The sequence below is a fragment of the Euleptes europaea genome, chromosome 6, assembly GCF_029931775.1.
Source record: "Euleptes europaea isolate rEulEur1 chromosome 6, rEulEur1.hap1, whole genome shotgun sequence".
NCBI classification, from domain to species: Eukaryota; Metazoa; Chordata; class Lepidosauria; order Squamata; family Sphaerodactylidae; genus Euleptes; species Euleptes europaea.
In genome coordinates this window covers 69,608,580-69,631,616 of record NC_079317.1, presented here as the reverse complement: position 1 = coordinate 69,631,616, position 23,037 = coordinate 69,608,580, and the positions used below count along the sequence as shown (strand labels likewise).

The following is a 23,037-nucleotide window of genomic DNA, read 5'->3' as shown; positions in this document are numbered from 1 at the left end:
GACTTGACAGCACTTTCCACCACCACATATAATTCATATATTTCCAATACACAATCCTAAAGTGCATACTTGAAGTACAATCATAAACCAGAGTTCCACCCTTCTAAATCCTTTGAAGCCAATGGGCTTAGAAGGGTATAATTCTGGAATACCCTTAGGAATACCCTTAGAAGGGTATGCCTATGGAATGTGTAGGACTGCAGTCTTGGAGTTCAATCCTCAACTGTCCTACACATTCCATAGGCAAGAGTTCTGGAAGGGAAAGGAGCCAGTGAAGGGTAGGCTTTCCTCTAACGAAGAGTATCTGCAGGTTGCTAAACACTGTAAGTCAGCCATCAGAGAAGCCAAAGCTCACAGCGAGCTGAGGCTGGCCAGGGAGGCTCGCTAATAACAAGAAAATCTGAGGAGAAAACGCAAGGTAAAAGAGCCAATAGGCCCACTGTTGGGTGAAAATGGAGAAATTCTGAAAGAAGACAGAGAGAAAGCAGAAAGGCTCAATGCCTATTTGACTGGGTTTTTTTTTTCCTGAAGAAGAGAACAGTCTCATCTAGAGATAGTAGTAGGCAAACCACAGCATCTGGGCTGCTGGTTGACATGGACAGAGAGGCAGCTGAGAGGCACCTGGCTGCATTGGGTGTGTACAAATCCCCAGGCTGGATGGTATGCTCAAAGACCTTTCTAGAGAGCTTGCAGAGCCGTTTTCCATCATCTTCAAGATCTCTTGGAGGACAGGAGATGTGTCACAAGACTGGAGGTGTGTGAATGTTATCTCAATCTTAAAAAAAGGGAGGAGAGATGTCCCAGGAAACTACAGGCCAGTCAGTCTGACCTCTGCCCAAGGGAAGATATGGGAGCAGAAACCAGCATGGATTCATTTATAACAGGTCCTGCCAGACCAACTTTTTGTTTCTTCTTAGACCGAGTGATGAACTTACTGGATTGTGGGAATGCCATTGATGTTATTTACCTTGATTTCAGTAAAGCTTTTGACAGGGTCCTACATGGTGTTCTCATAGGTAAGCTGAAGCACTGCAGGCTAGACTCTAGGATAGTTAGGTGGATAGGGAACTGGTTGGAGAACCGCACCCTAGAGTAGTTGTCAATGGCATTTCATCTGATTGGCGAGAGATGTCCAGTGGGATGCCAGGGCTCCGTTTTGGGCCTGGTACTTTTCAATATTTTTATAAATTATCTGGATGCGGGGGTAGAGGGTTCTCTACCCCCGCATCCAGATAATTAAATTTGCAGATGACACCAAATTAGGAAGAGTAGTGAACACCCCAGAAGATAGAATTCAATGAGATCTGAACACATGGAAAACTTGGTGGATGTAAACAAGATGCAATTCAACCAGGACAAGTGCAGGGTTCTACATCTGAGTAACAAAAATGAGAAGCATACATACTGGATGGGAGATTCAATTCTGGGTAACACTGTGTGTGACAAGATCTAGAGGTACGGGTGGACCATAAGCTGAATATGCGCAGTCAGTCACTTAGTCCCTTAATGTGGTCTTGGGGTGTATCAACAGGGGCCGAACATCCAAATCGCAAGATGTCATAGTCCCACTGTACATCGTATTGGTCCGGCCACACCTGGAGTACTGTGTGCAGTTCGGGAGGCCTCACTTCAAAAAGGATGTGGCAAATGGAGCGGGTGCAGAGGAGAGCAACGAGGATAATCAGGGGCCTGGAGACCAAACCCTATGTGGAAAGGCTGAGGGACTTGGGAATGTTTAGTTTGCAAAAGAGTAGGTTGAGGGGAAATATGATAGCTCTCTTTAAGTATTTGAAAGGCTGTCACTTAGAGGAGGGCAGGGAGCTGTACCTGTTGGCAGCAGAGGATAGGTCTCGCAATAATGGGTATAAATTACAGATGGAAAGGTACTGGCGGGACATTAGGAAAACATTTTTTACAGTAAGAGCAGTTCAACAGTGGAATTGGTTGCCTAGGGAGGTGGTGAGCTTCCCCTCTCTGGTGGTCTTTAAGCAGCAACTGGACAAACACTTTTCAGGGGTGCTTTAGGCTGCTCCTGCATTGAGCAGGGGGTTGGACTAGATAGCCTGGATAGCCCCTTTCAACTCTATGATTCTACATATTTATTTAATGATAATTCCAGTGAACACACTGGGCACATTTCTTAGTAAACATATAACAGACCAACTTACTTGGAAATATGCAGTATTGAAATCAAAATAGTTAGGATTATGGTAGCAGGCTGCAGTTCTAAAAACATAATCAGAACTAATTTTCAATAAGAATTGTGTGGGTTATTTCCAAGTAAGTATGCTTAAATTAGGAACTAGCGAATCAAGGATCCATAAATCTACTCTTTGCTCATTTCATAGTGATAGGAGAGATGCAATCTATATAAAAATTTCAAAAGAAAATGAAAATTGTAAAAGATTCAGATTAGTGTTCAAAGTAACACAAACAAATTTTGCAGCTTCCAACAATCCACATATTCAGAGTTCAATACTCTGTGGTTATATTGCAACACTTTCCTTAAAACATGGCAGGTTTCAAATAAAGGCACAAATTAAATTCATAAACAAAGAATCTGAAGGGCAAGTAGAACAGCAAAAACTGTTAATGCTTAACAAATGGTACTCCATTGAAACTAATATTCACTTTCAAAGACTAATAAACAGCTGTTGTATTCTTCTCACTTCCTCCAAAAGGTTTACGAGGTAAAGTTTCCCAACCTCTGCCAAAATGGACAGTTTGTTAAAAGTCAAAGATAGAAACATGTAAATTAAAACACCCATTGTGGGTCCTGATAATTAACTCTGAGCATTTCCCTCATTCACTGTTATATACAGAGTGACATACAATATACCTTTGAAAGAATTTACCTTCAGAGTTACTTGGTTCTTGGCTCTGGCTGCCTTGTGTAACGCTGTCATGCCATCTTTGGCTCTGTAATCTAAATGAGCTCCTCCATTTTTCAGAGCTTTGATCACTTCAACAGCATTGCCAAGCTGAGCTGCCAAAGTCAGTGGGGTGTCTAAAGTGGGAAAGAATTAAAAGCAATTAATTAGACAATTCATATTTTAACTGATAGTCCCATGATAGGCACATAAAGCAGATTATTTTACCAGATCCAGACTCTTTCTCACTAGGAGTTTCTTGTATTGGAGTTGATGAAGAGGTATATATTTTGTTTCTAACATTTATTTCCTACCTCCGCTTTCCAAGTCATGATAGTTAGGATCAAGTCCTCGGTCCAGCATCTTTGTTATTTTTTCAACAGAGAGGTGGTGAATATGGTCCATAAATTTTCTCAGATTAGCCTACAAAAAAATTATGTAAAATGTTTTATTACTGTAAAATATACATTTCAGGTACAGGCAAAATGTGAAATTGGTATATATCTAAAGGCATGTGCTCATGAAACAGTGTGTACTGAACACATAGGGGGCAGCTTCCTAAATTATCAGTTACCACCCTATGTACATTTGGATTGCCTGTTTCAAGCCAACAAACCTAGGAATACATTGCGTACCTCTTATTTATATATCTCTGCAAATAAACATGAGTAAACCATGGCAGGTGCAAAGTCATATGATCCCTTTTTTCCACTATACACTCAGTGTACACACTTTGCACATATATATACATAGCACCCACCTAAAATAACTTTAGACTAAACAAAATAATACCATTTACGACCAAATGAGATTAGGTCCTGATAAATAATCAGGGAATATATTAAGTCTTAAAGGATGGCAGAATGTACCAAAAAGATAAATAATTTTGTGGAAGTAAATTATTTAAAAATCATTTATCTGTTGTGAATCTGTCCTTGCTTGTTAGTAGTACTATTATTATTACTATTGTTTTAAAACACACATACAAAAAGGGTATCTGCTCCCTCAAATTATTGCCTTTCTCTTTTTCACTGCCCCATGCTTAGAACTGTTACCTCCAGGATTTGTGTAATGCCAGCACCATTCTGATTTCAGTCACCTCCCCTTTCTATCCAAGGCAGAAAGATGGCTGGGAATGTAAGGGGAGGTTCCTTCTCCTAGATACAGGCAGGAAATAACCCAGACTAGAATAAACACCTATCTATGAAAAGAAAGCATATACTTTCTGTGAAGCCATTGGCTCAACTCCTTGGTTCCCCTTTCCTGCTGAAATTACATCTAACTGAAATGAATGCATGTTCTTCTTTTGGCTTTTCACCTCTTGTTTAGACCAAGTCTTCCTTCGTGAATTAAATGTTCATACTTTTAAGTAGCAAGCAACTCAAAATTTGAACAAGCCAGACATTTATGACTGGGGGGTGGGGGGAACCCCAATGCAATCCTGTGCAGACTTACTCCAGTCTATATACATAAGTGCCATCAAGTCATAACCGACTTATGGTCACCCCAGTAAGGGGCATTCAAGGCAAGTGAGGTGTTTTGCCATTGCCTTCCTCTGCAGAGTCTTCCTTGGTGGTTTCCCATCTAAGTACCAACCCTGCTTAGCTTCTGACCACGGATGAGACTGGGGTATACCAAGCTGCCTCTCCTCCCCTACTCCAGTCTAATGCCAAGGACATCAGTGATCTCACACTAAAGTAATGTTGCAATTCTAAGCAGTTATTGATTAGAGTGCTTATTACAGGGGAGGCTGGGGGAAGAGGGTTTGGGTCTGGCCCAAGGGAGACACAGCTAGAGGAGAAGCTGAGGATTTTCCTCCTGATGTTGTGGAGAATTTAAGAAGACTATCCAGAGAAGAAAACAGTTGGGAACACAGAGAAAGCCCGCTGGCAGATGAGTGGCCATTTTCTGGACTGAGTTTTCTGGACTAAGTGTCACTGAGACTTTGCTGTGACTGTGAGGAAAAGTGGTTTCTCTCAGGAACTGTGAGGAGAACGGAACCTATCTGCAGCTTGAGAATCAGAATGCAGAGACTAAAGAGACTTCCTTCCCTTTGCCTACTGACTTTGGGACGAGTTAATATAATGGTTATCCTCACTGTTTGTTTCACACTCCTAGTTTGACTTTATTGTTCCCCTCCCCTTTCAATACAGGTTATTTGTTTAAGTGTTCGAGTGTTCCAGGTTTTGAATGGGGGCATCTACAAATCCTGTGGTCACTAACCTTTTTACAGCAAAAAGGGTTACACCTGGATCTCAGTCTCTTGAAAAGAGACACGTTCCTTTGGATTAACCCAGACAACTAAGAACATTCAAGTTTTTTCATAGTAAAAAGACTACATTTTTAAGACATTTAGAAGTCCCTGACAACTCTGGTATAGCAGAAAGGAAAGTCTCACTTGGAGAAGAAAAAAATCCCACTCAGCCCTTCAGAGACCAGCTCACATCTGCACTGTCTGATGGATGGATGGTTGGGGAGGGGAGGTCAGCTGCATCTGTGGTAGGGAATTGAGGGGTGTGTGGATTACTCCAAAGGCTTAAATGCTCTCACCCAACTATGTGAAATGTTGCCATGTGCCCATCCTTAGGTTCAAGGAAAATCCCTCCTCCTCGTGAAAAGGTGGGCAAAGAATTCTTGCTTACTTAGAGGTCCTGTTCACAAAATATTTCCTCCTAGGTCTATACAGACAGGGAGGGGGTCACAAATTTTATCACTCAGGCCCAGAGTTTTAGAAACTGGGATTTTTTTTCACAGGGTAACAGAGATCCAAATAAATGCAGAATTCCCAAGTTCAATCATTCAAATTTTCCTGTGGCAAAAAGAGAAAAAGATGCCAGGAGAAGCACAGAAACCTCAAGCATGCTCTGGATTTCTCTCTATGTACATTTCCAGAGAGAAAATATCATCTGGACAAAGGCCTTTGTATAATAAGTGTCAAACTTTTGAGAACCCTTGTTTGTCATTATAATAGCTTCTTTTTCTGTTTGACTTCAGATCAGCAAAATAAACAGATGTGCATTGGGTCATATCTCATTAATATGCAGGCTGCATTCTTCATTTTCTTTTCTTTGGCATGTTATTAAAATCAAAGGATTTTAATGAAAGGTCAATGATTACATTTGAGACTAGTACACTTTCTACTATTTTAACACATTAAATGTTGTGCAGTATTTCTACAGAATTGGACGTACCTTGGTGTGTAGCTTGGCTAGCTGTTTCTCATCGAGATTAAACGGTCTATATACTCTTTTCTTGTACCTAAACTGAAAAGACAACAGAGAATTTCAATGTTATTCTTCATTGCAGAAATAGTTGTTTAAAAAATTACTTACAGTGACGCAAAACTATCAGTAGCCATGCATTCCTGAGATTCGGCGTACAGGAACAGCGGGGAGAAGGCACAGGCAAGCCGCCTCCTAAAGCTGTTCGCCTATGCCAAAAAACAAAAAAAGCCTTTTCGCAGCATTTTATTGTTAAACGGGGCCTTTAGCCCTATAGAGGACAGCGAGGCTGTGCCTGCTAAAAAGAAGGCGCAGCAACGCTGTTCTCATTGCAGGCGTAATGGGGTGAAAGGGGACAGGAAGCTGCCTACCGGTGGCTCCTCCCCCCAGCCTGCCACAGGAATGCCCCAGGAACGCCCCCCCCCATGCCGGCGCCAAAGGTCTCCGCCGTGGTCTGCGCCACGGGGAGACTGTGCCGGCGGAACTGCCCTTGCCACCAGCGTAAGTGCATCTTGTGCTGTGGGTTAGATGCACTTACTCTGGCGGCGAGGTCACACCGCCTCCTAAGAGGAATCGGCCCCCAACCTCAGGAATGCATGGTTAATCTCTCAGTGTTTTGACAGTGAGTTCACATAATAAGAAACTGATGACAGCTTATGAGTTTCTGGTAACATGGACGTGTGGGTTAACTCTCCCATTAAAATCAATATGTTTTAACAGCAATTCATTGTCATGTGATTGTTTCCTATATGGATTTCTGTTGGAGAATACATCCAGACTTTCAAACTCTTCATTAGAGACTCTTGTGTATGAACACTCAAAAGCCCTACAGTGGTACAGGAAAGTTCACACCAAATGGGTTCAGTTTCTTTCAGTGCAATTCCTTGGTCCTCAATTCTAGTGGACCATGTAGAAAAGACTAAGTATACTAAATGGGCCAAACAGTTGTATCACCCTGGGCACAAAGAGATAGCAGCTCAGGTCAAATGGGATTCCCAGCTCCAAACAGCTTCATTCTTTACAATCCATGGCTGAGAAATTATATATGTGATGTCACAGAAAATTAACCTAGTGCTATCCACAAGGGAACAGACAGCTCCAACAGCACAGATGAATGCAAACTTGGGTTGCAAGTGATTGTTTCCAATACCACCCTCATTCTCTCTCCGTTTCTGTCATCTTCTACTCACAGAATAGAAATTCTTTCAAAATACACCTGCAGTAGCCCCCTGAAGTGTGGCACATCAACTACCCTAATTATATCTGAAATTTGAAAACAGTACAATTCTATAGGCTTGTCTCTTTCCTCTTTTAAAAATAACCTTACTTTTTACAGAATTCCTCATTAAAATTCTGCTGCAGCTACTGCTCATGCTCTCAACATGCTACAATTTCCTCCAAACTAGTAATTAGACATTGTGACCCAAGACAAAAATAGACTTGAGTTTACTAGATGTTATTCAAAAACTTCCAAGTATGGCTGAGGAAAAGGAAGACTGTCCTGAGAAATATATTCATCCTTTAAAAGGTATGTATTTGAGTGCCTAGGGCGGGGGTCTGCAAACTGCGGCTCCCGAGCCGCATGCGGCTCTTTGGCCCGTTGAGTGCAGCTCTCCGAACTTGGTTCGGAGCCCCAGCTCTCGCGCCTACTCACACCGGCAGCAGGGCTGTGGAGCCGGCGCGCCTGAGAGAGAGAGAGAGCGAGAGAGAGAGAGAGAGCAGGTGAGCGGGTGCGCTGTCTCTCCCCCCCCCCGCCCGCCATGGAGAATGTCCCCCTTTCCCTTGCCCTCAATGGTTGGGAGGCTAAAGCCTCCCCTCCCCTCTAGCCACGCAATTGCTGGGCGGGCAGCTCGGCGGTTCCTGGCTCCCCCCTGCCTATCAGCTGTTGGGTGGGGCGGGCTTCCTTTGGTAGACCTGGCCTCCGGCTGAGTCCCATTGGGAGGCCATGTCTACCCACTGGCTTTCTTGGCGGTAGACCTGGACTCCAAGGAGGGGAAAAAGTCCCCCTTCAGAGGCCAGGTCTACCAGTAGGCTTTTATGGCGGTAGACCAGGCCTCCAGACAAGGACTCCGGATGGGGAGGGGGAAATGGCAGGGACTTACAATTTAATTTTTATCAATAAATAAGATCACTATAAAGTATGATATCAAGTTTTATTCAGTGTACCTATAGTTTAATTAAGACTTAAAACTTTAATTAAAGTTTATTAAGTTAATAAACAGTGTACCTACCTATATAGTTTAAGTTTAAGAAATTTGGCTCTCAAAAGAAATCTCAATCGTTGTACTGTTGATATTTGGCTCTTTTGACTAATGAGTTTGCCGACCCCTGGCCTAGGGGTAGAGAAGAGGATAGAAACTAGGGTTGCCACCTTTTCCTTTTAAAAATAAAATCCCACTGCCTTCACTTCCCTACTCACATCTCTCTCATGTCCCATGAAAGACCAGAACCATGATGCTGGGTGGAAAGTCTCTGTCTAGGTATTCCCTTTCAATCCCCTAACTGGTTAGTTGTGTAATAATTTGCCCTATAAAGAGGTTGTTGGATAGTAGGAAAGGAACACTAACTGTGCAATCCTGAAAGGGGGGGCGAATGCCCATAGGAGCTGACATAGAATGCCCATCCTACACTGGCATCCATGCCACTAGTGCCGTGCAAACTTGCACTGACACTGGCATAGGGAAACTTACACTAGCCCCACTGGACCATGGCAGCAGTACGGCTCTTGGATGCCGGCACGGCTTCCTGCCAGCGTTTTCCTGGCATATCTCCCCACACCAGCATCCTACTATTTAAAAGGCCTTATTACAATTAATGGGCTGTACCCCACATCCTATCAAATGGTAGAAGTTGTATGCAATCCTTTTTCTCTGATGCACTTGTTAGAATATGGCCAAAAACGCATGGTCCCTTAACCCACTTTATTCCCCATTTCAGCCAGGGTCAAATTGACCCAGGCTGGGGAAAAACTGTACGCATTACCTTGAAAAGCAGGGGTGAAACTGTGCAAATCCATCCATGTAAACAAAAAGTGCGGGAGACGTGCACAGTTCCTGTTTAGCTTGAAACACCCCCGCCCCTGGTGGTCGTTTCCTGGGGCAGGGAAGGCCCTCATTGGTCAATTTGAAACAACCAATCACCGGGGGTGTGGGATGTGTGCCAAACTAAACAGGAACTTCATGTGTCCCGCACTTTCTGTTTACACGGATCGATTGGCACAGTTTCGTCCCTGCTTTTCAAGGTAATGCGTACAGTTTCCCCCCCAGCCCGGGTAAAGTTGTTCCCGGCTGAAACGGGGAATAAAGTGGGTTAAGGGACCATGTGTTTTTGGCCTATGACTAACAGAGATCTGTATTGCTTTTCAACCATAAGCCAGCTGCTATGAAACATTTGAGGACCTCCTCCAAATACCTTATATGGTCTCTTTCAGTGGGTCCTGCAACCAGGACATCAACCTATACTGCAACATTACTTAGCACTGCTAAAGGGCCCTCCACAACTCTTGGAAAGAAGGCACAGGCACAGGCAGATGAGATTCCAAAAGGCAGGAGATAGTTTTAGGTCTTCCTCCTCCCCATTGGGATGGTTCTAGGTCTTCCTCCTCTCCATTCTGAGAGCTGCCTGACTTCCCAATACATTAAAATTGAATGCTTTGAACCAAACCTGTCTCATTTCCCCAGGGCCGTAGCTGGGGGGGGGCGAGGAGGGAAGCCACTGTCCCTGTGGCATGCAGAGAGGACGGCAGAACTGCCTCTCCTACCCAACATAGAGGCACCTACAGGAGAAGCAGTTCTGCCACCCTCTCTGCATGCCACAGGGGCAGTGGCTGCCATCCTCACCCTTCCTAGTTATGGCCCTGTATTTCCCCTCTGCAAGATAAGTGGTGAAGATAAACAAAAGAATGTTTATCTGCTTCAAAGTGGAGGAGCGTGTTGCGTGATTTCTCTGTTCCCGCAAGATAACTGTGAGGCCTGAACAGGCCAAGCCAGTGCCTACATGAACCAAGCATTTGCCTCAGAATCCTCTGTAATGCTCATTTACCCAACTTACAAAAATACAGTTTAAAGACTATGTGGAACTACTGACATGTACAGTGCAGAAGGTACACATGCAAAAGAAGTCTTGTATTCTTACATCTATATCTGCTATAGCAGGGGTGTCAAACATGCGGCCCGCAGGCCAGATCCAGCCCCCGGAGGGCTTTTATCCGGCCTGGAAGCCGAGGCACCTAGTCCCCCTTTCCCCCCTCCCCCTAACAAATGAGTTTGACACCCCTGTGCTATAGATATCATAATTTTTTTCTGATATCCAAACTTTAAATAAAAGCTTTTTATTCAAGTACCTCCAAGGATGGAACACCTTTATTTACTGGTTGTGGATATTCCATTAGAAGTCGTTCCTCATCCAAAAATTTCCCATCTCTCCCATTGTTTGCAGGCTGGAATAACCCATAATTGAGAACATCTTTCAAACTCTGATTCAATGTGCAGAGAATTCGCTGCTTTGCTACCCACACAGAAGCTTCAGGATTAAATCTAAGGCATTTCTGTAAACAACACATGAACAGTTAGTACATATAAGCAAATAAGTTAGTACATATAATACATAAAAATAATGCAAGCCATACTCGTATTTCTATAATTATTACACACACGATATAACACCAATAATATCAGCATTCCTACATCAGATTATTAATTTAACTATTTAATGTTATTGTTCTGTACATTGCAAAGGCACACAAACAGACATTTTTGTACAATCCACTCAAAATGTTATATAGAAAGATAGAGATAAAATGTTTATAAAACCAAACATTTACTCTGATTTGTTTCAGCCAGCCTGATATCTCATAGATTAGTTATGAGAATAAAGAGGGAGATTGACAATGCATTCCATACTGAACTCTGTAGGAGCTAGAAAAAAGAAATGAATTAATGCATTTAAACAAGTTGCTGCTGTGATGTGGTTTATCTAGAGATTGGGTAATGATCATGATCATCATTGTTTATTATATCACAGTCTGGCTGGATAGTTAGATTATTTTAATCCTTTATTATAACCTTTTCTTTAACCCCAAAATATGGCACGTTATATATTTTACACTAAATTGTATTGTATACTCTGTAGGGGCCCTGGTTTGTTCATCAGGGATTTGTGTGAATTGTTCTCGTTCATGAGAATCTGTATGAGCTGTTTTTTGTACAATGTCTATTAAAGGTTATTGAATTGAATTGCATTGCATTTAAACAAATAAAACGTGGCTTATTATCAATACTTTCTCAGAAACATGTAATTCATTTACAGTTGCAATCCAAAGAACATTTTTCCAAGTAATAAGCCCCACTGGATAAAATGTGACTAACTTCTGAGCAGATCTTTTAGTTTTGCTCCCTGTACAATAGTACAGTAAAATTTAATAGTTTTTAAATTTATTTATTTATTTATTTTCTATTTCTATCCTGTCCTCTATCCCCAGCCTAAGCCAGGCTCAGGATGGGTAACATCATCAAACACAGATTCAAAGCTATCTTAGTATTTAGATCAGTTTCTGTTTCATCTCAGAGTATCTCAAAACAGAACTTTGAATTTTCTTTCACATAGCATAGATGTGTGTGTTCCATTTTTCTCATGGAAAAATTGAGAAATCTGGGGAGCACTGAAAAATCTCCTATGGAATATTTTCTCTTTTAGAATAAATGAAATACTTTGTAAGGCAAGGTTTTGTTCACTGAAAATATGTAGCATTAAAATTTTATGTAAGATAATCTACAGCATTACATAATATTTCCTAGGTTAATATATACATATATACAGTATATTTTCGATGATGTGTTTATTGTTCAAGGTTGCAATCCTGAAGGGGTGTGTGAAGCTTCTTAGGAGCCAGTGTGACCCCGCACTGGCGTTAAGTGCCCATTTAATTTAAAATAAGGGGCACTTACTCCATCATGTTACACTTCCTGGCAACGTTCTTGTGGTACAAGTCCTGGCACCGGCATCCTGGGAGGCATTCCTGGGGGAGTTGCTGTCTTTAGGCAGCTTGGTAACACCTTTTGCTCCGGGAATGCCCCTTCCTGCAGCGGTGTAGCTACGACATTTTTTTCTGTTTCAATGGGGGTATTTTCCTTCTTTTATATTTTAAATTCCTTTTGTTTTATTTTTGATGGCCAGGAAGCCTCCGTGGAGGCGGCGTGGCTGTGCCACTCCCAGCTGCTGCCAACTGCCCCCCTTCAGTAATGCGCTGTAAATTTCTTAACTAAGAAATATGACAATATCTCCTTTCCAGGAAGAAATTGGTGAAATTTGATTTACTAAGATTCATAAGTATTCAAATACTTGGATTATTCAAATACTTGAAAGAAGTATTCAATTTTATACACTTGCTCTGGTTTATCACATAATACATGTTTTATGGATTAGAACATGAGCTACCAGTAGGGTTGCCAGGCCCCTCTTCGCCACTGGCGGGAGGTTTTTGGGGCAGAGCCTGAGAAGGGCGGGGCTTAGGGAGGGGAGGGACTTCAATGCCATGGAGTCCAATTGCCAAAGCAGCCAGGGGAACTGATCTCTGTTGGCTGGAGGTCAGTTGTAATAGCAGGAGATCTCCAGCTAGTACCTGGAGGTTGGCAACCCTAGCTCCCAGAAGAACCTCCATCTTCAATGCTCAGCTGTTTAACGTTTCCCTGCACCTCGCTGCTGAAATGCAAACCTGATAAACAGCTAAGAATTTTGCAAACCTCCAATTAGGAATCAGGAGCCATGTTGGCATCCTCTGCCCTTGCCCCACTCTGATGAGTCAAGGGATTTGGCTTCATATTTAGCCAACTTGCCAGGGAGATTTCATTCTTGTGGTTGTATTCCTCTCACGTTCTCTGTGAGAGGAATACTAATACATGGATAGAATTCATCATCTCCTAATCTGCCCCATTAAATGGCAAGAAGCAATCCACTCCCTGTTTCAAGCAGGAACTTGAAATGCCTGTTTTATGCCAGGGGCAGTAACTAAACTCATTCACATATAAAGCAGGATGTAGGCAGAATTGAAAGGGAGGTAGGTAATTGAACTCCTCCCACTTCCCTACCTATCCTCTAAAGGTTCTCCATCACCCTGGCCTTTCTCTCCTGATTTAAATAAAAGCAATAGTGCACAAGGATGTAACATAAGAAAGGGGAAAGGTTCAGCTCCCCTCACCTGGACTCATCTTTTGATTTCAAAAATCAGGTCCTTTGTCAGGGGTGGGGGTAGGACAAGAGCAAACAAACATGGTTACGTCCATCACATCTAGCTTGATTCTAATTTTCTGCAACAGTTAGTCACACAAAAGCTAGAATCAAACTTCTGTTCATAAGAAATCACTTAATTTACATGCACTTTCCATCATGATTTATGTTATCCCAGATAAATAATTTAAACAAAAATGCATTTATACACAATACAACAATGTGTTGCGTAAAGGAACTGCATCTCTATTATAAATTATTATGTGTAACACCAGCAAATATTTGGAAAATGCATATATAAGCAATAGGAAAGTTGTTTCCAGGCAATTAATCATGAACTCAGACAATTAAAGATCCAGTTAAAGGTAATCATTAGCTACTGGCATATCTTCAAAAGTAAAATCATTAGTGTGACCTTAAGGAGTTTGGGTGAAGTATTTAATGTTTAGTCCTCAATACCAAGGGCAAGAATTCAACCAAAGTTACACTCTTTGGCATATCACTGGTTTCAGTGAGAGGGTAGTGGGAGGGTAAGTAGGTACTTAAATCTCTTCTGCTGAAATCAATTAGATTTGAAAGTATTTTTATGGATGTATCATACCCTAACAGCGCAATCATATGCAGAATTACTCCAATCTAATTCTTTTGAAATCCAGGGAATTTGAACAGAATTGCCTGTAAACACAGGATTGCCCGTAAACATCTTTAAATCCTATGACTTCAGCTTCAGGCCTACATAAGAGTGAAATATCATTGGTGACCTGACATTTTGTCGTGATTTCTTTCTGATACGTGAAAATGTGTTTTGTTTTTTTCTAAATTACCATTATAAATCTACGTTGAATTAGTTCTGAAACTCTATGGACAGCTAGAAAATAGCAGCATTAAAATACTACAATGAAAACTGGTTGAAGGCAAGGACATTTGCACATTTTAATTAGCCCAAAATACTCAAGCTTTCATCTGATGGGCCCTAAGCCAGCCATTGCTGTGGAGAAACACACATTCCTTGTTCACTTCTTTCTCAACTCTTATTCAATCCCACTACTTATAGAGAGTGTTAATGAAAAACCAAGTCTTTATTAAAGATTCAGCACACATTCTTTTTTTTAGGGAAATCTACCTCTCAACTCCTTGTGAAAGATCTTGACGAACATTGCTGAGGAACAAAGGGGATAAGCACATAATAAAGCCAGAAAAAGTGAGGGAAAATTTTCTATGTTGTGTGGTAGCTATTCTGTTCTCATTAAGTATGCATGCATGCAGAAATGACTTTCAGTCTGCTACTTATTGAAATATCATGCACCAGTATAGTATACACTTGCATAACTTAATGCAGACAATTATGTTTTTCCAAAATTATTCCACTAACAGTGGTTTCAAGTAAAGCTTCTACAATGTTAAAAATAAAATCACACACGCACACATTATCTAAATGCTTTTATTATTAAACACTCTGCACAGATCAGACATTGTTTAGTTATTTCAATTTGGTCTACTGGATGGTTTTGCACCATTAATTTCTTAATGGAGTTCTTACCGTTTGCTGTAAATCAGGAATTATTATTCGTATGACTAATGTGTTATTCTGGGCGTCATCCATGCTGCTATTTGGTTTCTCTGCCGTAGCTCTGATAGTATCATAAATTGTTTCTTCTTTGGAGCTGTCTGATTCAGACTCCACTGAATAATCTGAAAAACTCTGAGCCATATCATCTTCACTGGAGGTTGGGCTGCGAGGCATGTTCAGTACCTCTTAATGCATTTGGCTAAAAACACAAAGGACAAGGAAAAAGCAAATAAGAGATAAAAAATTTAATGTATTTCTGTTGGCATTGGGAGCATTTGTGTATTTTTGTGTCTTTTTCATCTACTCTAGTTTATGAGACAATTTCACTGCTATAGAAAAAATTTAGCAAGTTAGTACAATCTGGGAGATAGTAAAGAATGTTCTCTTCCTGTGTCTTTCACAAATCTTCTGCAAACATAACTGCAGATTAAATTTGGAAATATCACATGTCCAGAGAAGAATCAGTTTTCAAACATAACATAACAGTATTTGGAAGAAATCAGAATTCCATGTGTATTTTAGCCTTACTCATTTAACAGGAACAGTGCAAGAATAGGGAAAATCCTGAATCTGGTTATTTTTGTCCTTTTTGAAAGTCTACTTTCTCTGACTATTGACTGTCAAGGCAGGTCATGCGCAAGCACACCAGCTATTCATATATGATGCCAAAGTGGGCAAATTCATATTATTAGTTCAATTAATATTTATCACATCTCTGTCTCACCCATTCTCAAAACAGCCCAAAGTGGGAAAAATATTTATCCACTCCCCATTTTTTTCTCACTAAAATGGATTAGACTGCCTCTGTTTGGTTAACAGGTTTGGTTGACCTCTAGTCAGGGTTGCCAACTCTAGGCTGGAAATACATGGAGATTTTGGGTGGGTGGAGCCTGGGGAGGGAGGAGTTTCTGGAGGGGCAGAATCTCAGGGGATATAATTCCATAGAGTCTACCCTCCAAAGCAGTCGTTTTTCTCCATCTCCTGGAGATTTCTAATTCCAGGAGATCTCCAGGCCCCACATGGAAGTCTGTAACACTGCCTCTAGTATAATTACCCTAACTCCCCTCTACCCTCTGACTGTCTGAGGGTTGCCAATACCCAGGTCATAAGCAATCAAAAATCAACACCTCTGCACCATTACCTAAGGTTAGAAAATTAGTACAGAAAAAGGCTGATAACAATGTGTAATGACAATAGTATATTGAATGTAACAATGTGCTACCAAGCCAATTGCATATATACTTGTATCCCATTTGGGAATGTGGAAACTGTAAATTTGTCTGTGCAACCATGTTTCAATGGATATCCTGATGTTAGAATAGACAAACTAAAAAATACACATGGTTGCAACTTTATCCCTAAAAGGGTGGTGCTTAAAAGTCTAAATAAAATTTTTTGGAAGCTACAGAAGCTTTTATTGAAACGAGTATATTTTGACACCATTATATAAATGGGACTGAGGAAGAATTGAAACGATCGTATCCCTTTCTACCCTTCTTCACTTGAAGACATCGACCTCGGATTGATTGTTACTGTACCAGGACTGAGAAATACTTTGTTATATATATGCAATTGGTTTGTTAGCACGTTGTTATATACCCAGGACTGAGAAATACTTTGTTGTATACATGCAATTGGCTTGGTAGCACATTGTTACATTCAATATACTATTGTCATTACACATTGTTATCAGCCTGTTTCTGTACTAATATCCCGGTCATGGCTGGAGATCTCTTGAGATTTCAGAGAGCCAGCTTGGTGTAGTGGTTTATCTGGAGAACCGGGTTTGATTCCCCACTCCTCCACATGAAGCCTGCTGGGTGACCTTGGTCTCCTATGGGATGCAAGTAAATGTTGTATATCAGTTTTCTGAGTTAAATGAATCTGCCTTGTTCTTACCATGACTGAATACAAAAACATTGACTACGACTGCCTGTTCAACTGAAGGTTATATCATAATACAGTTTACATCATGGGTAAAGACTCTTTCACATAAAACACTTTTATGGGAATGGAAGGCTGTATGCACCTACCTTATCCTGTAATAATCACCCTATGAAGCGGGCTGTGTTATCCCAATCTCAGACAGATTTCTATATATTCCACCACCCATATTTGCCAACGAAATTTCCTATTTTCAGATACCTGTCCCTGGTAAAACACAGTCCCTATTCTGAAATTGGGGAGATATAGGGTATTTTTACTGAGTGTAAATGTATACTAACTTCACACAATTACTTACTGAGATAATAAATGTTGCTGAATATGTTTGAGATAGCTATTCCATAAGCACAAACAGTCACAGTACAAGACTGGCTTTTCTATTAAATATTGCTCAGGTATGGAAAGCAGGGTATAAATGTAAAAATATTTTTTATTGTTATAGCAGTTTGCTAACATGCCTACCTTAGAAGCCAATACAAAACAAGCTATAATAGATGTCATCAATGCTGGCCTCCCTACATTTCCCTCCCCCTCCATATTAGCTGGTATATGACCCAGGGGGGTTATCTGCCTGCCATAGTTTAGTGACTACCATTTTTTTGTGTCATCTGTTGTTTTAAATGTTTACTTAAGGCTGTTGTATTTATTGTTTTTGATTTTTCATGAATATTTATTGTGCCTTTTGGCTAGTTTATTGTTACCCGCCCAGAGACCGGCTTCAGCTGGGGAGGGCGGGATATAAATGGAAAGTAATAAATAATAAATAAATATAGTTGTCAGTAATATGAAATGGTAAAGGAAGGGTTATCAAACTAGACACTAGGGTTTGATGTGAAGAACAGTGGTGTTAAAGTTATTCTTGTATATTTGTAACAATTTGTGCAATCAAATGTTCATTTGTGAAATTTCCGCAGGCATCCATAGACATCTTGTCCTCAGGTCAACTTCAATACAATGTTTTGCATCCAAAGGATGGCCCAGAGACAATATTTTAAACTGGATTATTTTTTAAATCTTGTTTTTGTCCACATGGGCATTTTTCCCTATATAGAATGCAGAGCCCCGTGGCGCAGAGTGTTAAAGCTGCAGTACTGCAGTCAAAAGCTCTGCTCACGACCTGAGTTCGATCCCGACAGAAGTCGGTTTCAGGTAGCCGGCTCAAGGTTGACTCAGCCTTCCATCCTTCCGAGGTCGGTAAAATGAGTACCCAGCTTGCTGGGGGTAAAGGGAAGATGACTGGGGAAGGCACTGGCAAACCACCCCGCAAACAAAGTCTGCCTTGGAAATGTCGGGATGTGACATCACCCCATGGGTCAGGAATGACCTGGTGCTTGCACAGGGGACCTTTACCTTTACCTTTACCTTTACCTTTAGAATGCAGGAAAACCCCAAATTAAATGGAATCATCCACACAAGAACTTCCCAGAGCTATCCCTTTTAAAACTTGTTTGATATGGTTCCAAGGGGAACTGTGGAGGATCTGCAAGCAGAGCTTCCATGTGGATGCTCCATCTGCAGCCACTGCGGGGGTGGAGGTGGGGTTAAGCTCTGCCTTCAAAATGGAGGGATTATACATATCCTCCCTCTCCTTTTGGCCCTTTAAAGGGCTTTTCCCCTTTCCTAGCTGACCTGCGTGTAACTTTATAGTGTGACAGAGATGAGAAAGGGAAAAGGAGTGGAAAGAGAAGATTCCAGGCCATGGTGGGGGGGAGCATGATCACAGCTGCATCTATGCTTTTGCTCAGACACAATAGAGGAAGATGGGGTAGTGGGGGGTAGTGGCAGCAGTGGGAAGTAGAGTGAGGACACTGTTCCCACCCACTCAACCTCTGCAGCTGCCATGGTGGGGGCACGTTTTAGTGCTCCTGTGTATATACAGCCTGGTCACCTTTCAGCATACTCTAGGGTTGCCAACTGCCCACTTAGAGCAGGCAATCTACCGCTGATTGCTGCTGTTGCCCGCTGACTCTCAGCTGGTCAACGGGAGGAAGTAGGTGGGGAAGAGAGAGGGAGTGACCAGCGTCATCTAAGCAATGACATCACTTACAGTGTAACTGAAACTGCTGGGTGAGGCTTTCCCTGCCTCCTCTTGTTCCTATCTTTCCAATTAGCTGGTTTTGCGCCCCCACCCCACCCTACCGCCACTCAGCTGTTTGGCGAGGAGGCAGGGAAATCCTCACGCCAGCAGTTGCAGTTATACTGTAGGTTTCTAACCAGCCTCTTTCCTCCCCGTGCCCGACCGCCACTCAGCTGTTTGGCAGGGGTGGGGGCTTTCTTTTTTGCTTTGCCTGGCTTCCCTGGCACCCCAGGTTTTTCACGAGTAGCACTACTCGCAAGTAACACTACTCACGAGTAACACTACTTGTGAGTAGGAAAAGGAGGGGGCAGGGAAAGCCGCACACCGGCTCTTCCGGTTACACTGTATGTGATGTCATCGCGTAGATGACGCTGTTTGCTGCCTCCAACCCCGCCTCCCTAAATCTCCCACCGGTGGCAAGGTGGGACCTGGCAACCCTAGCATACTCCAGTAAAGGAGGGCTAGACACTGTCAGAATTCAATCTTTGATTTATAGAAATAAACATTATAAATCTTTATTCTAATTCTTATTAAATACACACTAATGAAAAGATTTATTTTCTAGTACACATTCACTAAATAAAACTATTGTAAATGGAACAGTGCCCTGACTTCGTTAGTCCAGGCTAGCCTGATTTCATCAGATCTCAGAAGCCAAGTAGGGTCGACCCTGGCAAGTATTTGGATGGGAGACCTCCAAGGAACACCAGGGTCATGATGAAGAGGCAGGCTATGGCAAACCACCTCTGAACATCTCTTGCCTTGAAAACCCCACCAGGGGTTGCCATATGTCAGATATGACTTGACAGCAAAACAAAAAGGAACAGAATGCATTAAAACAGGGGCCGCAAACTGTTTTTAGGAAGTAGGTGGGGCCAGGTAGGACTTTTGGCCAACGAGGCTTCTGGGTGACTATTAGAGATCTGATTGACCATGCAAATTTTTAAAAAATGTTACTTTGAGAGCAGCTGCCACCACAGCACAAGGATCTACTTTATGTTACTGAAGTTAAGCTATAGCAATCATTTTGTGGCTGGCTTTAGGGCTGTCGATTCGGTTCATCCTGAACCAAAAAACAGCCGAATTTCCCCTGATTCGGCGGTTTTTAGTTCGGATGGAACCGAACTCAAAAAAGGCAGGAAAACGGGGAGCCGATTTCAGCGAGTTCATGGTGTTCGGCGAATAAATTCAGCAAATTCAGGGTTTGGCACAGCAGCATAATCGTCATTTAGTAAACAGCATTCTCCCGCGGCCAATCGGTGGCCAAGCTGGGTCTTCTTCTGGCCAATCAGTTGCGATTGAGTGCATGAGCCCAGCTGCTGCGCGGACCGGGGAGAGAAAGAGAGAGTATCTGTTTGTGTGTGAGAGAGAGATCCCCCTTGGGGGGTGCACATTCGAGCCATTCCATGGCTGCAGGGGGCGCATTTTTGAGGGTAGAGCCCCCAAACTTTCAGCATAGCTTCAGAGGACCCTTCTTGCAAGAACCCCACGTTTTGTAAAGATTGGATCAGGGGGGTGAAATATGAGCCCCAGAAGGGGTCCCCCCTTAATATGCATTTTTATTCCATTTACAGTACACATTCGCACCATTCCGTGGTTGCAGGAAGTGCATTTTTGGGGGTAGAGCCCCCAAACTTTCAGCATAGCTTCAGAGGACCCTTCTTGCAAGAACCCCCAAGTTTTGTAAAGATTGGGTCGGGGGGGCTGAGATATGGGCCCCGAAAGGGGTTCCCCCTCCTTAATGTGCATCTCTGACAATGGGGGTTTGCAATTAGCAGAGCTTGCCGCCCACGCCCAAAGCTCCCAGCCCCAACAAACAGCTGAGCTGCGGGGAGCAGGGGGGGGGCAGGTGCGAAGAAGATGGAACAGAAGACATCCACAGTAAGACCCATTTTGGGGCTTTTCTCTATAATTTTTCTCCTGTGTGTGTGTGTGGGGGGGAAGCAGAGTCTGTGTGTATGTGGGGAGGGAGCAGTTTCTGTGGGTGGGGGGAGCCAAAGGGGGCTTTTGCCCATTCTGTCTGGGGGGGTGCCCCCTCGAGTCTCTCTCTCCCTGGTTTGAGGGGGGAGCTTCAGTTGTGTGTCCTCAGGTTTTCCCTCATTCATAAGATCGGTTAGGTCTATTTTGATGCTTGCTCAAAATTGGTTTTCAAATTGTGACTTACCAAGAATACATTTGCCTGGTCCCGAGTCCGATGCAAAAGGGGAAATTCCCCCCCTCCTGCTCCTTTAGCGTGCCTCTGTCCCTTTCCATGGTTTGCAAACTCCCAGGCGTCACCTGTTGTTTTGCATGGTTGCAAACGTATTGCTTTGCATGGTTTGCATGGTTGCAAACCTGTTGCTTTGCATGGTTTGCAAACTTCTTTGCACCTGCCCCGCCCTTGCTCCCCGCAGCTCAGCTGTTTGTCAGGGCTGGGAGCTTCGGGAGTGAGCGGCAAGCTCTGCTAATTGCAAACCCCCATTGTCAGAGATGCACATTAAGGAGGGGGGACCCCTTTCGGGGCCCATATCTCAGCCCCCCCAACCCAATCTTTACAAAACTTGGGGGTTCTTGCAAGAAGGGTCCCCTCAAGCTGCGCTGAAAGTTTCAGAGCTCTACCCCCAAAAATGCCCCCCGGAGCCACGGAAAGGTGCGATTGTGTTTTTAATGGCTTTATTCGGCCGAATTTTTCCCCGAACTCCGGATCTCATGCCAAATTGCACGGACCCAAAGTGGGGGAGTTCGGACTTCGGCATTTCCCGAAAAAAATGGGCCAAATTTTGCTGAATCCGAATTTTACCAAAAAAAAAATTCAACAGCCCTAGCTGGCTTCACCTCCTGCAACAGCCATTTTGTGGCAGCCATTTTGTTGCTGCACCCACCATGCCGTATCAGAATTCCAAATGTGTCTGCAGGCTCAAAAAGTTCAGGGACCCTTGCATTAACACATCATTAAGATGCAAAAAACACCACCAAAATGGTAACTTCATATTTTTCATGCTGGCCAGAAAACTGACTTGCTTCACTAAAACTTGCTTCACTAAATAAAGAGCACAGAAATAAGAGGTTATAGACCAAAGATTTAACTATATCACTCATTACTGAATATTGCTGATTTTTATTGCTACATTTTCATGTGATATGAGTCAGGACATGGGTGACTTGCTGTCATGAATAACAGCTTGTATGAAATGGGCTTACTCATCTTAAAAGTGCTATTTTGCTCTATTGGACTCCAGAGCACTGAAAAGAAGGAGGAGGAGCTTCTGGTTTCTTTCCTACACCATTTTTGCCTGCAGAATTGTCCTCAGGGGGCCTGTTTACCCCTTTCTTTGGCTCCACGTGTCCTTCCTAGGACATGAAACATCTAGTTTGGATCTCAGACACATAGTGTGCTGATTGTACTGAAAGATTCCCTGAGGGGACTACAGAGAAAAGAGTAGGCAACTGGATGCCTTTTTATGACATGCAGAAAAATGTCACATTTTCAGAAATAGATGGGTACACTGCATGTGCCGGGCATAATACAAAATCAGTGGGGCAAAGGGAGAAGAACGGCTTAATACACATACTAGAACATTCTCTCTTTAGCACACAAAGGGGCTCGATAGTGTTGCCAGGTGGGTAGTTTTGGCGGGCAATTGCCCCCAAATCCACCCAGCTGCTCCGGACTGGCGAACATGTGTGTGTGGGGGCACACATGTGATGACGTCACTTCTGGTTTTACTTCTGGAAGCTCTGCATTGCTGCAGCCAATTTAACACTCAAACCCCAATTTTTGTCATTTTTTGCCACAAACTACTTTGACTTTTTCCTGCTTTTCTGCATGCGTTTTGCCCCCTAAAGAAGTAGCCTCAATTTTTCTTCAGCTGTTCTCCAGCTTTTTTTATGAGCAAATGTGACTCGGCTTCACACAACATGAGGCAATGCTCTTTTCTGATGGTTTTTTGGTCACCAGTGACACCCACCCATGCCCATATCCAACCTCCCAATTGATTCCCTGGCCCCCTCCTACCTTCGTCTTCCCTTCACCCGAGATTTCCTCTCTTCTTTAAAAAATATAAATGTGCAAAATTAGTGATTGTTTGCTGAGGAATCTGACTGTACTCAGCGAGGCTCACTGCTATGAAACTGACCAGAAAGCCATGCAAC

General features: G+C 42.7%; 1 protein-coding gene across 2 annotated transcripts in view; it reads right to left on the bottom strand.

Moving 5' to 3' along the window:
- SHANK2 (SH3 and multiple ankyrin repeat domains 2) overlaps positions 1–15,060 on the bottom strand; it is a 383,933-nt gene extending 368,873 nt beyond the window's left edge. For both annotated transcript variants that reach the window (XM_056850898.1, XM_056850895.1), the window contains exons 1-5: positions 14,856–15,060; positions 10,434–10,637; positions 6,062–6,133; positions 3,185–3,293; positions 2,856–3,007 (exon numbers count right to left, since the gene is read on the bottom strand). In XM_056850898.1, coding sequence (XP_056706876.1) covers positions 2,856–3,007; positions 3,185–3,293; positions 6,062–6,133; positions 10,434–10,637; positions 14,856–15,059 — 741 coding nt within the window. In that variant the 5' untranslated portion in view covers position 15,060. The remainder of the gene's footprint in view (positions 1–2,855; positions 3,008–3,184; positions 3,294–6,061; positions 6,134–10,433; positions 10,638–14,855) is intronic.
- Positions 15,061–23,037: the final 7,977 nt, after the last annotated feature.